Source organism: Salmo salar, chromosome 01 (assembly GCF_965601325.2).
Source record: "Salmo salar chromosome 01, fSalSal1, whole genome shotgun sequence".
Classification (NCBI taxonomy): Eukaryota; Metazoa; Chordata; class Actinopteri; order Salmoniformes; family Salmonidae; genus Salmo; species Salmo salar.
The window spans coordinates 48,345,284-48,358,666 of NC_138291.1; the positions used below are offsets into that span (position 1 = coordinate 48,345,284).

The window sequence follows — 13,383 nt, forward strand, 5'->3', positions numbered from 1 at the left end:
AGAACAAAAAGCTTACCTCGACTTGGAAGAGTTCCAGTGTTGGATAGTCATAGGCAGCTAGCTAACAAGGCATCACTATCTGTTTGAGCAAGCGAAATTTGATAGCTTTAACGTTACTTAGCTAGCGAATGCAGCTGCAATATATAACTTTTTGGGCGACCCAACCAAATTCACATAGAAGTGTGTGTTATTCACTGAACAAAAATATTAACGCTGAATTACTTAGTTCATATAAAAGGAAAATCAGTCAATTTACATTTTTATTAGGCCCTAATCTATGGATTTCACATTACTGGAAATACAGATATGCATCAGTTGGTCACAGATACTTAAAAAATAAAGTAGGGCGTGGATGAGAAAACCAGTCAGTTTCTGGTGTGACCACCATTTGCCTCATGCAGCGCGACATCTCCTTCACATAGAGTTGATCAGGCTGTTGATTGTGTCCCTTGAAATGTTGTCCCACTTCTCTTCAATGGCTACGTTAAGTTGCTGGATATTGGCGGGAACTGGAACACGCTGTCGTACACGTCAATCCAGAGCATCCCAAAATATGCTCATGTCTGGTGAGTATGCAGGCCATGGAAGAACTGGGACATTTTTAGCTTCCAGGAATTGGTGTACAGATGGCGGCGGATGAATGGCACGACAATGGGACTCAGGATCTCGTCACGGTTTCTCTGCGCATTCAAATTGCCATCGATAAAATGCAATTGTGTTCATTGTCCGTAGCTTATGCCTGCCCATACCATAACCCCACCATGGGGCACTCGGTTCACAGGATTGACATTAGCAAACCACTCGCCCGCATGACGACACATCTGCCCGGTACAGTTGAAACTGGGATTCATCCATGAAGAGCACACTTCTCCAGCGTGCGAGTGCCCATCGAAGTCGGTTACGAAGCTAAACTGCAGTCAGGTCAAGACGCTGGTGAGGACAAGCACGCACATTACCTTCCCTGAGATGGTTTCTGAAAGTTTGTGTAAACCCACAGTTTCATCAGCTGACCAGGTGGCTGGTCTCAGCCGATCCCTTAGGTGAAGCCGGATCTGGCGTGGTTACATGTGGTCTACGGCTGTGAGGCCCATTGGATGTACTGCCAAATTCTCTAAAACTATGTTGGAGGCGACTCATGGTAGACAAATTAACATGTAATTCTCTGGTAACAGCTCTGATGTGCATTCCTGCAGTCAGCATGACAATTGCACACTCCCTCAAAACTTGAGACATCTGTGGCATTGTGTTGTGTGACAAAACAGTACATTTTAGAGTGGCCTTTTATTGTCCCCAGCATTATCACACTGTTTAATCAGCTTCTTGATATGCCACACCTGTCAGGTGGATGGATTATCTTGGCCAAGTAGAAATAACAGGGATGTAAACATATTTGCGCGCAAAATGAGAGAAATAAGCTTTGTGCGTATGGAACATTTCTGGGATCGTTTATTTCAGCTCATGAAACATGGAACCAACATTACATGTTGCATTTATATTTTTGCCCAGTATAGATCTGTCATTATCATTGAAAGCAAGTCTAAGAAAGGGTAGATCTGTTCTATGAGCGCTATTTCTATTGCTTCCCGTTCTGAAGTTTTGTTTGTGTCTTTTACTTTCGTACACCGAAAGTAATTGCAATTGCGCACACATTGATGTCAGACATGCACCAACTGTACCCTAATGCTCTGTTGCTGATGACTGGGATAAATGCAGGAGCAGATTTCAGCAGCAAGACAAGGCGCCCTTATATCAGTCAAAAAGAGGTTATCTGGCTTATATGATGATGGTTATAATGCAGTGTCATAGTGTATTTTCTTAGTCCAAGTAAAGTGACACAGGATGGTCATAATGCTTCATGACAGTGTCATAAAGTGTATTTTCTACAAGTTATTAAAAAAAAATTCAGAAAATAAAGGATTTAAGAAACGAAAGGAAAGTTCTTGGCAGGGATTATTTTTTTTTTAAATAAATGTGGGTTTTGACACTTATGTTGGCGTCATAACCAGCCATACAATAACGCAAAATGTTATAACAGGGATAAATATGGGTCATGAGTGTTATGACCATATTATGACAGGTTATGACAAGTTGTCAGCTATTATGACATGGTTATGACTCCCGAGTGGCGCAGTGGTTTAAGGTGTCACTATAGACCCTGGTTCGATCCCGGGTTGTATCACAACCGGCTGTGATCGGGAGTCCCATAGGGTGGCTCACAATTGGCCCAGCATCGCCCGTGATAGGGGAGGGTTTGACCGGGGCAGGCCGTCATTGTAAATAAGAATTTGTTCTTAACTGACTTGCCTAGTTAAATAAAAAATGTTAAATAAAATAAGAATGACTCTGGGTGTCAAGTAAAGTGTTAATTAGAATTTTAGCAACCAGGAAAAAGGCAGAGACATTACTTCATATTGCATCTAAGTGAAAATTGCTATGAAATATAGCTAGCTCTCTTGCTCTCGCTTCTCCTTAAATTTGTTTAAAACTGTTCAACTATTATCTTTCTCTCTCTTTGTGTCAACTACTCAACACATGTTATGCACTGCAGTGCTAGCTAGCTGTTGCTTATGCTTTCAGTACTAGATTCATTCTCTGATCCTTTGATAGGGTGGACAACATGTCATGTTCATGCTGCAAGAGCTCTGATAGGTTGGAGAACATCCTCCAGAAATTGTCATAATTACTGTGTAAGGCTATGGAATGGAGTGAGAACCATGAGCCTCCTAGGTTTTGTATTGAAGTCAATCTACCCAGAGCAGGACAGAAACGAGCTGTCCTCCAGCTACACCCAGAGAGTACTGTTGAGGCTACTGTAGACCTTCATTGCAAAACAGTGTGTTTTAATAAAATTATACTAAACATATTCACGTCCCCAAATAATTTATCTAAAAAATAACTTTAATGTTTCACTATTTAACATTTTCAGAAATTGGTCTTGGATGATGTTGCTGATGTGAGCCATGACCAGCCTTTCAAAGTATTTAATGGTATGGAGGACTGGGATTGAAGGAGTCGGATGTATTTGACTTTTTGTTTGTCAGAATCATAGACTGGGGATTAATTTTTATTTAGTTTGTCAGATTTTCATGGAATGCTTTTTACTGAGCGGCTGATGTTTGTATTTAGTCTATTTTTGGTTTTACTGTGTTATTATTTTTTATTTAGTTATTTAGACAGGTTACCTTGGCATTCTTGGGCACAGGCACTATGGTGGTCTGCTTGAAACATGTGGGTATTACAGACTGGGTTAGGGAGAGGTTGAAAATGTCAGTTTAGCCACTTGTCAGCTGATCAGTACATGCTCCGTGTACGCGTCCTGGTAATCCGTCTGCAGCCTTGAGAATGTTAAACAGATTAAAAGTCTTACTCACGTCGGCTGCGGTGAGCGTGATCACACAGTCGTCCGTAACAGGTGATGCTCTCACACATGGTTCAGTGTTGCTTGCCTCAAAGTGAGCATAGAAGGCATTTAGCTCATCTGGTAGGCTTGTGTCATTGTGCAGCGCATGGCTGGGTTTCCCTTAGTAATCCGTGATAGTTTGCAAGCCCTGCCACATCAGACGAGCGTCAGAGCCAGTATTGAAGGATTTAATCTTAGTCGTGTATTGACGCTTTGCCTGTTTGATGGTTGGTCGGTGGGCGTAGTGGGATTTCTTATAAGCGTCCGTGTTAGTGTCCCACTCATTGAAAGCGGCAGCTCTAGCCTTTAGCTCAGTGCGGATGTTGCCTGAAATGCATGGCTTCTGGTTGGGGTATGTACGTATTGTCATTGTGGGGACGACATCGTCGATGCCCTTATTAATGTAGCCAGTGACTGATGTGGCGCACTCCTCAATGCCGTCGGATGAATCCCAGAACATATTCCAGTCTGTGCAAGCAAAACAGTCCTGAAGCTTAGCACCCACCTCATCGGACCACTTCCAAATTGAGCGTGTCACTGGTACTGCCTTTGAGTTTTTGCTTGTAAGCCGGAATCAGGATGATAGAGTTATGGTCAAATGGAGGGCGAGTTTTGTATGAGTCTCTGTGGAGTAAAGGTGATCTGGAGTTTTTTTCCCCCCTCTAGTTGCACAGGTGACATGATGGTAGAAATTAAGTAAAATGGAGTTAAGTTTTCCTGCATTAAAATAACCGGCCACTAGGAGCGCTGCCTCTGGATGAGCATTTTCTTGTTGACTTATGGCCCTATATAGCTCGTTGAGTGCGGTCTTCGTGCTAGCATCGGTTTGTGGTGGGAAATAGACAGCTACGAAAAATATAAATAAACTCTGGGTAAATAGTATGGTCTACAGCTTATCATGAATTATTCTAACTCCTTAATATTAGAGATCACGAACCAGCTTTTGTTAACGGCCCGTTGGGGAGTTGCAGTGATGAGACAAGATTGTAATTGGATATTACGAAAAAAATAGAACTAAAAAGACACACCCCACCCTTGAGTTTACGAGACACTGCCGTTCTGTCTTGCCGATGCATAGAAAAACTAGCTAGCTTTATAATAACCATGTCCTCGTTCAGCCACAGTTCTTCAGGTCCCGTTGATAGGATAGTTTCAAACAGAGCTCGTCTAGTTTGTTCTACAGTGATTCGCAGATAGAACAGATAGTAGGGGTGGTTTATTCACTCTCTGCTGTGGTTTCATCAGAGTGCCCCCACGTCGGCCTCTATAGGGAACGTCTTTTCCTCTTTTGAGTGTCTGGGATTAGGGCCTGGTCCTGGTTGAGCAGTAGGTCATTGAAGTAAAATTCTTCATCCAAATTGGAGGTTAGTGATCACATTTCTGAAGTCCAGAAGCTCTTTTCGGTCATAGGAAACAATGGCAGAAACATTATGTACAAAAAAAAAAGTTAAGATTAGCACAATATTTTTGTTCAGGAGCCCATGAAACAGTTTTTACCGCTACACATGCCAGCGCAATTACCTGAAGTGTACTCTCCAAAACAAAAGTAACTCTTTCAAAAATAAAAGTATTGCTGGTATTGTGTTTTGTATGGTGAGCACTGGTGTATGAGCGTATGTATGTGTGTGTGCCTGCGTAGCTGCGTGTGGCATAGACACCATGGCCACATGGGTGGGGAAGGGAAGTAAGAGTATGTATTAGTGAAAGGGGCTAAGCCTCAGGTATTGGGGTCAGATGGGATCAGAATCCTCTCGTCACATACACACTCCTAATCAGCTTTAGGTTCCACCCTGAGTGGCCTCTCCACCTAAACAGCCTCACAGCAAACTCTACCGCTATGCTACACGAACGCTACACTGTAGAAGCTAATGTATAGCTAACCTACTAAACCCAGGTCCAGCTCTCTGGGCTACAACATGAGTCAGCCTCTTAGTTCATCGCCGTGTTGTAGTTCCTATTATTTAATAGGTGACCATATTGTACTGTATTGCCTGAAGGACTGTCTAGGAACAGATTACATATTTGTATATAATACTGCACACATGGATTGAGTCTAGGTAATCCCAATCCCTCCAATTTCCCAATATCCAACCCTACTGTTAGAATTTTTTGTTATAGGAATTCCATACCTTGGTGCGGTTCCCTGGTATACCGGCAAGAACTTCAATAGCTAACAATATCCACACTGAAGAAGGCTGTTAAGTCAAAAGTCTTTTGTACACTATCCCCTTTGTTCAAAATAATTTTTACTGCAATCGAAAAATTAAGCTTTTTGCGACATCCATTACATTTCTCTCATATCACAATAGCAAACACACTATTACACTTTCCATACCCTTACCTGGCCAGCTTGCTGAGGCCCAGCACCCTCTTATTGGGGAGGTAGCCTATATGGACCTGGGGGAGAGAAGAGAGACCAATTTTGCCATTAATGATGGCAAAGTTCCGCATTATAGCATATTCACAACAGACAGTAAATCATGTCCCAAATTCTGCACTGCCAAACAGACCCAACTGGCATGATAATGTACAGTATATATATCTCAGTGTTTGAAGTGGGCTGGATATGACTCAATGGATTCCACCCCATGTCTTTTGTGTATAATAAGACTGTTAGCCCGCTGAGCTAAAGCCTAGGCATTAGCTCAGTGAGCGAACACATTTCTCCTCAACAAGTTCTCATCACGTTATGAAGGCAAGCTGAACATTTGCTTTCCATTCCGAATACCTTGATGGGCTGCTGCGTGGGAAAGATATGAATCATAAGAAGCAAAGACAAAAGCAACATTTATCTAAAGGCCATCGGAGAAGTGAAGGGGAGGTAAGGATAAATAAGCAGCAGATGAAAGCCCTGAGGAGGATTGAGCTCTAGACTCTCCTCCCCATCCAGCTGGTGAGCCCGCTACTGCATATGACTGGAAGGCTAAATGACCCCTCTCCACCCATTCCCCACCCACCCTCCACTCAAATGTCAGCAGCAATGTGCTGAAACGGGCAGAGAGAAAGGGCATGAATGCAAGGATTTCCCCTCCTACTCTTTTCTCCCTCTCTTTTTGCTAGGTTGTGATAAAATGCATTTCTGAACAGGGTGTATATAAAAAAAAAAATGAAGAAAAATAAGAAACTCAATTCACTTTGAAAAAAAAAAAGGGATTCACGTTTGATTAAAAGTGGGGTTCAGATAATGGGCATCAAGGTTTTTCAAAGGTATGTGGTGTAAAAGTAGGCCTAACAGCATAGCTCAACGAAAACAAATACCACCTTGTTGTGAGGTGATAAGAGACATTAAAAGCGTTACAAGACGACTGACTGGACGCACAAAAAAAATAAAAAAATATAATAATAATAATAATAATAAAAAATAAATTAAAAAAACAGAGCCCTGACCTTACGGGCAGAAATTGGTGAGTCATTGTAGCGCTCAGCGATTGGCTCAGATAGATACGAGAAATATATAAGTGTGTGGATAAGAGGTGACTGGCACTTGTGATGACAACAGGGAGCTATCAGCGGGGGAATAAGGTGGACGGAGTAATGTGGCCTGACAGCCAGCCGCTGACAAACACACACCACAAAGACAAAAACAACCAGTGTGTGTATGTGTCCAGAGAGAGTGCATAACACTTGCTACCACTATCATGAAAAGGATATGAAAGGATCAATGGCCTCCCTCTTTGGTCTTAAATGGCAAACACCTGCAGGGTAAGATGAGGGGAGAATAGAGGGGAGGATGCTAGGTCTACAGTACTAAAATGTCAAAACAGGAGAATTTACAAAGGCAACCGTGTCTCACTTGAATCCCCACTGACAGGATTTCAGTTGATTTGGGTTGCATTCCAAATGGCATCCTATTGCCAATATAGTACAAGCAGTGTACTATACAGGGAATAAGGTGCCATTTGGAATGCTGCCTTGGTCAGTGCCAGTGGCCATTTTTCCTTACCAGTAGTTTAATCACAGCTGGGCTCAATTACAGGCTCAGTGGACAAAGGCCTTATCAGTACCCCTGAGGATGTTTCTACATGGGGCACTTATTTGGGGTGTTTAGCAGTGGGTTATTAGGCGTGAGAGTACAGTAGCCTACTAATTTTATTTCAAATTGTGGCATCACCTCAGCAACAGAATTAGGCCTACAACTTCAACCTCGCACACAATTGTATAAAAACATATAAATGTATAAAAATCAACCATGCAAGCCAAGGTAATATAGAAAGTAGGTCTACTCCTTGTTGTGAACAAGATTGCCTGAGAAGCACTTTCGCTGAGTTAAACGTGTATAAACCTTTATTTTTTATTGTGTTGATTTATTGCAGGATCCAACCTAGAAGAAATTCCCCATAATTGAACATTGTGAATCGTGGACTGGTGTGGGTCTGGGGTGCAAATAGGTTACCCTTCCAAAGATGGGCACCAGGTGGTGCTCGCACATGGAGAACATGTCAATGTCCTTTACGATCACCATCTCGTCGTGGTCCTCGTCAAAGATTGCGTCGTTCAGCACGTCTGCGGAAGCAAAGAGAAAAAGAGAGAGTGAGACGGATGAGTGCGAGGCCCATCGAGTCGACGCCATACAGCTCCGAGACACTTAACAAGACACGCAACAGACGAGACCAGACAGCCCTCGGCAACCTAATCATTCACTCTACCTCCATTCCATAAGCCTGCTGTTTTTATCTGGCAAACATTGTAATTATATCTCGACTCCCATATAGCCCTACCGCTCTTCCTGTTTGTCATTTTATTTCATTTTCTCTCCTAGCGGAGCTCATATAATTGTTCAAATAAATCCATGGGTTTTTATCTGTTTGTTGCGATGCTTCTCCCTGACGGAGGTTTTTAATTTCCTGGCCGCCTATCTACAGAGGTTGGGTTGGAATGGGAGGTAAAGTTTCCATGGTAACATGGTGAGTGAGTGGACTGTCTGACTTGTTGCTTTAGGGTCCTGCCTTGTTGTTGTGGTGGTTTTGCCACTTGTCTGTACAAGCAGCAGCCGGTTTGGGCGCTATGGCGATGAGATCACAGGCTAAACTAACAACAGTAATAGTTTCATCATAGGCCATAGTGTTTGTTAAAAGTCAGAAAATGCATGTTTAGGCCTATATGCTGATTGTCACTCTGGATAAGAGCATCTGCTAAATTAGCAAAATGTTAATGTATAGCAGGGGTACTCAATTACTATGAGAAAGTCCACATCACTAAGGACTTAAAAATGGTCCACACACCCCCACACAGTCTTCTCCCTCAGGAGGCTGAAAGAAAAGTTCTACAGCTGCACCATCGAGAGCATCTTGACTGGCTGCATCACTGCTTGGTATGGCAAATGCACCACCCTCGACCGCAAAGCGCTACAGAGGGTGTTGTGGACAACCCAGTACATCACGGGGGCCAAGCTCCCTGCCACCAAGGACCTCTATATCTGGTGGTGTCAGAGGAAGGCCCGAAGAATTGCCGAAGACTCCAGCCACCCAAACCACAGACTGCTCACTCTGCTCTGGTACCGTTTCCTGGACAGTAGCATCAGCTCTTGGACCAACATGCTCCGAGACAGCTTTTACCCCCAAGCCATAAGACTGCTAAATAGCCATAGGACTGCTAAATAGTTAATTAAATGGTTAGCCGGACTATCTGCATTGACCCCATCTTGCACAGACTATGCCCACTCACAAGACTATATACAGTGTATACACACACGCCACGCTGACACTCACCCAAAATACCACACACACACACAGCTACTCAGTTTATTTATTATTATTTTATCATCATCATCATCTATCCTAATGCCTAGTCACTTTACCCTGCCTTCATGTACATATCTACCTCATACATTGATCTGGTACTGATACTCCCTGTATATAGCTTCATTCTTGTGTACTTTATTCCTCGTGTTACTATTTTTCTTTTTATAATAATTATCACAGACAAGTTGCAAAACCACAACAAGGCAGGACCCTAAAGCAACAAGTCAGACCGTCTGCTCACTCCATGTTACCATGGAAACTTTACCTCCCCCTCCAACCCAACCTCAGTAGATAGGCTGCCAGGAAATTAAAAACATTGCTTTGCATCCATGGGAAGGGCTCATAAGCAAGCATTTCATAGTGAAGTCTACACCCTTTGTATTCAGCGCATGTGACAAATTAAATGAGATTTGACTGAATTCCTAATAAAAAACAAATATATATTATTTTTTAAACATTTTATTTTTTAATGATTATTTTGGGACCTGCAGTCTGTATTGACCCTGCTCTGGGTCAGGATCTAGACCACGGTCCGTCAGTTTAGTATGGCTGATGTACAGGATAAGAATTATTAGAATATCAAGTGCAGTTTCACTAGACTGGTTAAAACAAAATGAACAAATGCTGATTTCAAATCACTGTTAGAATATTATGATTTCTTTATTGACAATTGAAGTTGAAGAGTAGGAGGTAATGGTCTTCAATAGATTCACTGCTCTCTGACACATTCAGTAGGTTAAAATAAAGTCATTCAAAACATTGTTATCTGTCCATTGATGATAATATTTGACAGTGCTTAAAGGAACAGTGCTACTGTTTGGGTTTTCCACTTAAGCAGTACTCCAAATGTCTCTCTCCCAGCCCAGTATGTTTTTCCAGTAAAGCTCTACTGATGAATTGAGCACCATCCCCAGTTCATCTCACCAACCTGAGGGCAGCAGATGTTCAGAGAGCAGTTGCCCCTCACCAGTCTGGTTCTCTACAAACACCCCCACCACACACGCACAGCAAAAGAACAGGAAATCAAATCAGCATCAACTCATCTCAGACAAAAACCACACACAGTCACTATGGCTACATTACAAATTGTTAGGGGTTGAGAGCACTGGTGGCCAACCTGCTTTCTCTATCCCCCTCTCCCCTTTTCTCTCTCTCCTCTCTCCCTCACTACCTTTCTCTCAATCCCCTGTAGCAGTGCTGTCCTCCCCCTGCCCCTTTCGCATCAACACCTAAATGAGAAAGAAATACCTTAATGATTGGTTGACAAATAATGCATCCCACAATGCAGGTGATGGCTGCATGGTGCACTTGGTGAGAAGCAACTGCACCAACTCGAAGGAGACTTCATCAAAAACTGCAAGTCTGACAATTTTATACCTATAAAGCAACACTTTGAAAGGCGGTGACCAACGATGGTCAACGACTTGACAAAAGTGATTCGCTGGAACGTGACGTATACATATTGCTTACTGCCTTCAAATGCAGTTATGAAGGATATGCCATTCAGGTTTTTCTTGGAAATCTCATGTGTTGATAGCATCATACATAAACATGAATGGAATCTCTTCCTATGAATACCTTCTTCCTAATTCATAATAAGCACATAGCATAATGCATAAATGAGAAGTAACATGAACCCTCTTCATATCATCATACCGAAAAATGAAAAGTAACACTTCCTATGAATACCCTCTTCATAATGCATTATATGCACAATATATAATAATGCATGACATAGGTGCTAATAACTGCTCATAAGGATCTAGATAAGCAATTAATAAGCAACTAGATAAGGAATTATACAGCCTAGTTATAATTCCCTATGAACAAAATGTTATAATGCACTATATTAAAATAATAAGGACAGTGAGCCTCAAAGGGCTAGATTTCCATTCCACTACGAACCCTTTTTTTATTTATTTTTTTAAACACACGCCGTCTTGCGTAACAAACGAGTCATTATTTTTATTAGCACACAGAAATGACAAAGTCTGGGTCAGCATCGAGGGATTTTAATGGAAATTCTGTGACTAAGTGAGAATGTGTAGAAACTAAGTGCGTGTGTGGATGAGAGATTGTCCACTGTTGGAGTTCGAAGACCCTATAAATTAAGACCGACCAGTTCAGCCCTGCATTATTCACACTAACATCCTGTACGCCCTGGGCACTCATAAAACTAGTCACTTATTTGCTCACACAAACAGACACACACACATGGCAAGTGCAAGCAACCACACAGGCTCACACTCACAAATACACAAAAGTATGTGGACACCTGCTCGTCGAACATGTCATTCCAAAATCATGGCCATTAATATGGAGTTGGTCCCCCTTTGCTGCTATAACAGCCTCCACTCTTCTGGGAAGGCTTTCCACTAGATGTTGGAACATTGCTGCGAGGACTTACTTTCATTCAGCCACAAGAACATTAGTGAGGTCGGGCATTGATGTTGGGTGATTGGGCCTGGGCTCGCCGTCGACAATTCAACCCAAAGGTGTTCGATGGGGTTGAGGTCAGGGCTCTGTGCAGGCCAGTCAAGTTCTTCCACACCGATCTCAACAAACCATTTCTGTATGGACCTCACCTTGTGCATGGGGGCATTGTAATGCTGAAACAGGAAAGGGCCTTACCCAAACTGTTGCCACAAAGTTGGAAGCACAGAATCGTCTAGAATGTCATTGTATGCTGTGGCATTAATATTTCCCGTCACAGAAACTAAGGGGCCTAGCCCAAACCTTGAAAAACAGCCCCAGACCATTATTCCTCCACCAAATTTTACAGTTGGCACTATGCATTGGGGCAGGTAGCCTTCTCCTGGCATCCGCCAAACCCAGATTTGTCTATCGGACTGCCAGATGGTGAAGTGTGATTCGTCACTCCAGAGAACACATCTCCACTGCTCAACCCATTTCATGAAGCTCCCGACGAACAGTTATTGTGCTGACGTTGCTTCCAGAGGCAGTTTGGAACTCGGTAGTGAGTGTTGCAACCGTGGACTGACGATTTTTACACGCTACAGCACTCTGAGGTTCCGTTCTGTGAGCTTGTGTGGGCCTACGACTTCGCGACTGAGCCGTTGTTGCTCCTAGAAGTTTCCACTTCACAATAGCAGCACTTTCAGTTGACCATGGCAGCTTTAGCAGGGAAGAAATTTGATAACCTGACTTGTTGGAAAGGTGGCACTCAGCTCTTCAGTACGGCCATTCTACTGCCAATGTTTGTCTATGGACATTGCATGGCTGTGTGCTCGATGTCATACACCTGTCAGCAACGGGTCTGGGTGAAACAGCCAAATCCACTCATTTGAAGGGGGTGTCCACATACTTTTGTAGTGTATATCCATATATTCACGGTCTCCCTGTGACAACGCGAATATGACACCTATTGCGGTTTTTCCGCAATCTGATTAAACCTATTACTGGACTAAAAAGCACTTTGAATGAAGATTCTCCTTTGTTTTTCATCCAGGCTTAATCTGGGTTTGTGAAACTGGCCATAGAAGTTATTCAGCTCTTCGAAAACTTCAACTCAATGACATTACACATTTAAACAAAGTGGTGGTGCAGAATAAGAGCCAATCCAAAACGGGAGAGAATACCACTTGCTTCAGTGCTCCTGAACACACACACATTCGTGATTCATCGTGACTTCCCTTTTTGCTGGATTTACTGTTTGGTTTGGCCCCTCACATTTCCATACCACTCCCACAACACCTCAAACAGGGGGGAAAGAGCATTGAGACCATATAGACCAGACAGGGTCCAAGCATTCTCAAGTTATCCAAGATGCATGTTTTTCAGCTAGGGAGGATGAGTGTCACTAACACATTCTCCATGTGTCTTTTCAAACATATTACACAGAACCTCAAAGTGCTCCCCGCGAAGCCAACTCCAGATGGGTTTTTGGTGGGTGGGTAATAATACTGCGAGGGGCAGCTCCCCAGCTCCACCACTAAAACAGTCCCAACCGTGGAGAACAGAACCAATAAAGTCTGGTAAGGATGACCAGGGGACTTGTTGAGCCTGGATATGCACGTGAACCGTTTCGTAAGGATGGACAGAGATAGAGGTATTGTGTAGAAAGAGGGATTTCAGACAGATGAGGGAAAAGTCCATCAACTGAGAATATTAGAAACATATTTATTGTAGGGTTACCTGTCTATGAATGTACACTGAACAGAGATTGTGCAGCCTTCTTTCTTGATGTACTATTTTGTACTCAACTGCTCTAAATCACATACT

At 42.8% G+C, this 13,383-nt stretch overlaps 1 protein-coding gene across 1 annotated transcript in view; it reads right to left on the reverse strand.

Annotated features, from left to right (window-relative positions):
- The window catches only part of LOC106602973 (GTP cyclohydrolase 1), a 28,043-nt gene that overhangs the window by 13,103 nt on the left and 1,557 nt on the right, over window positions 1-13,383 (reverse strand). Inside the window, exons 2-3 of the mRNA XM_014196063.3 lie at window positions 7,794-7,903; window positions 5,742-5,797 (exon numbers count right to left, since the gene is read on the reverse strand). Of these exons, the coding sequence (XP_014051538.1) occupies window positions 5,742-5,797; window positions 7,794-7,903 (166 nt within the window). The remainder of the gene's footprint in view (window positions 1-5,741; window positions 5,798-7,793; window positions 7,904-13,383) is intronic.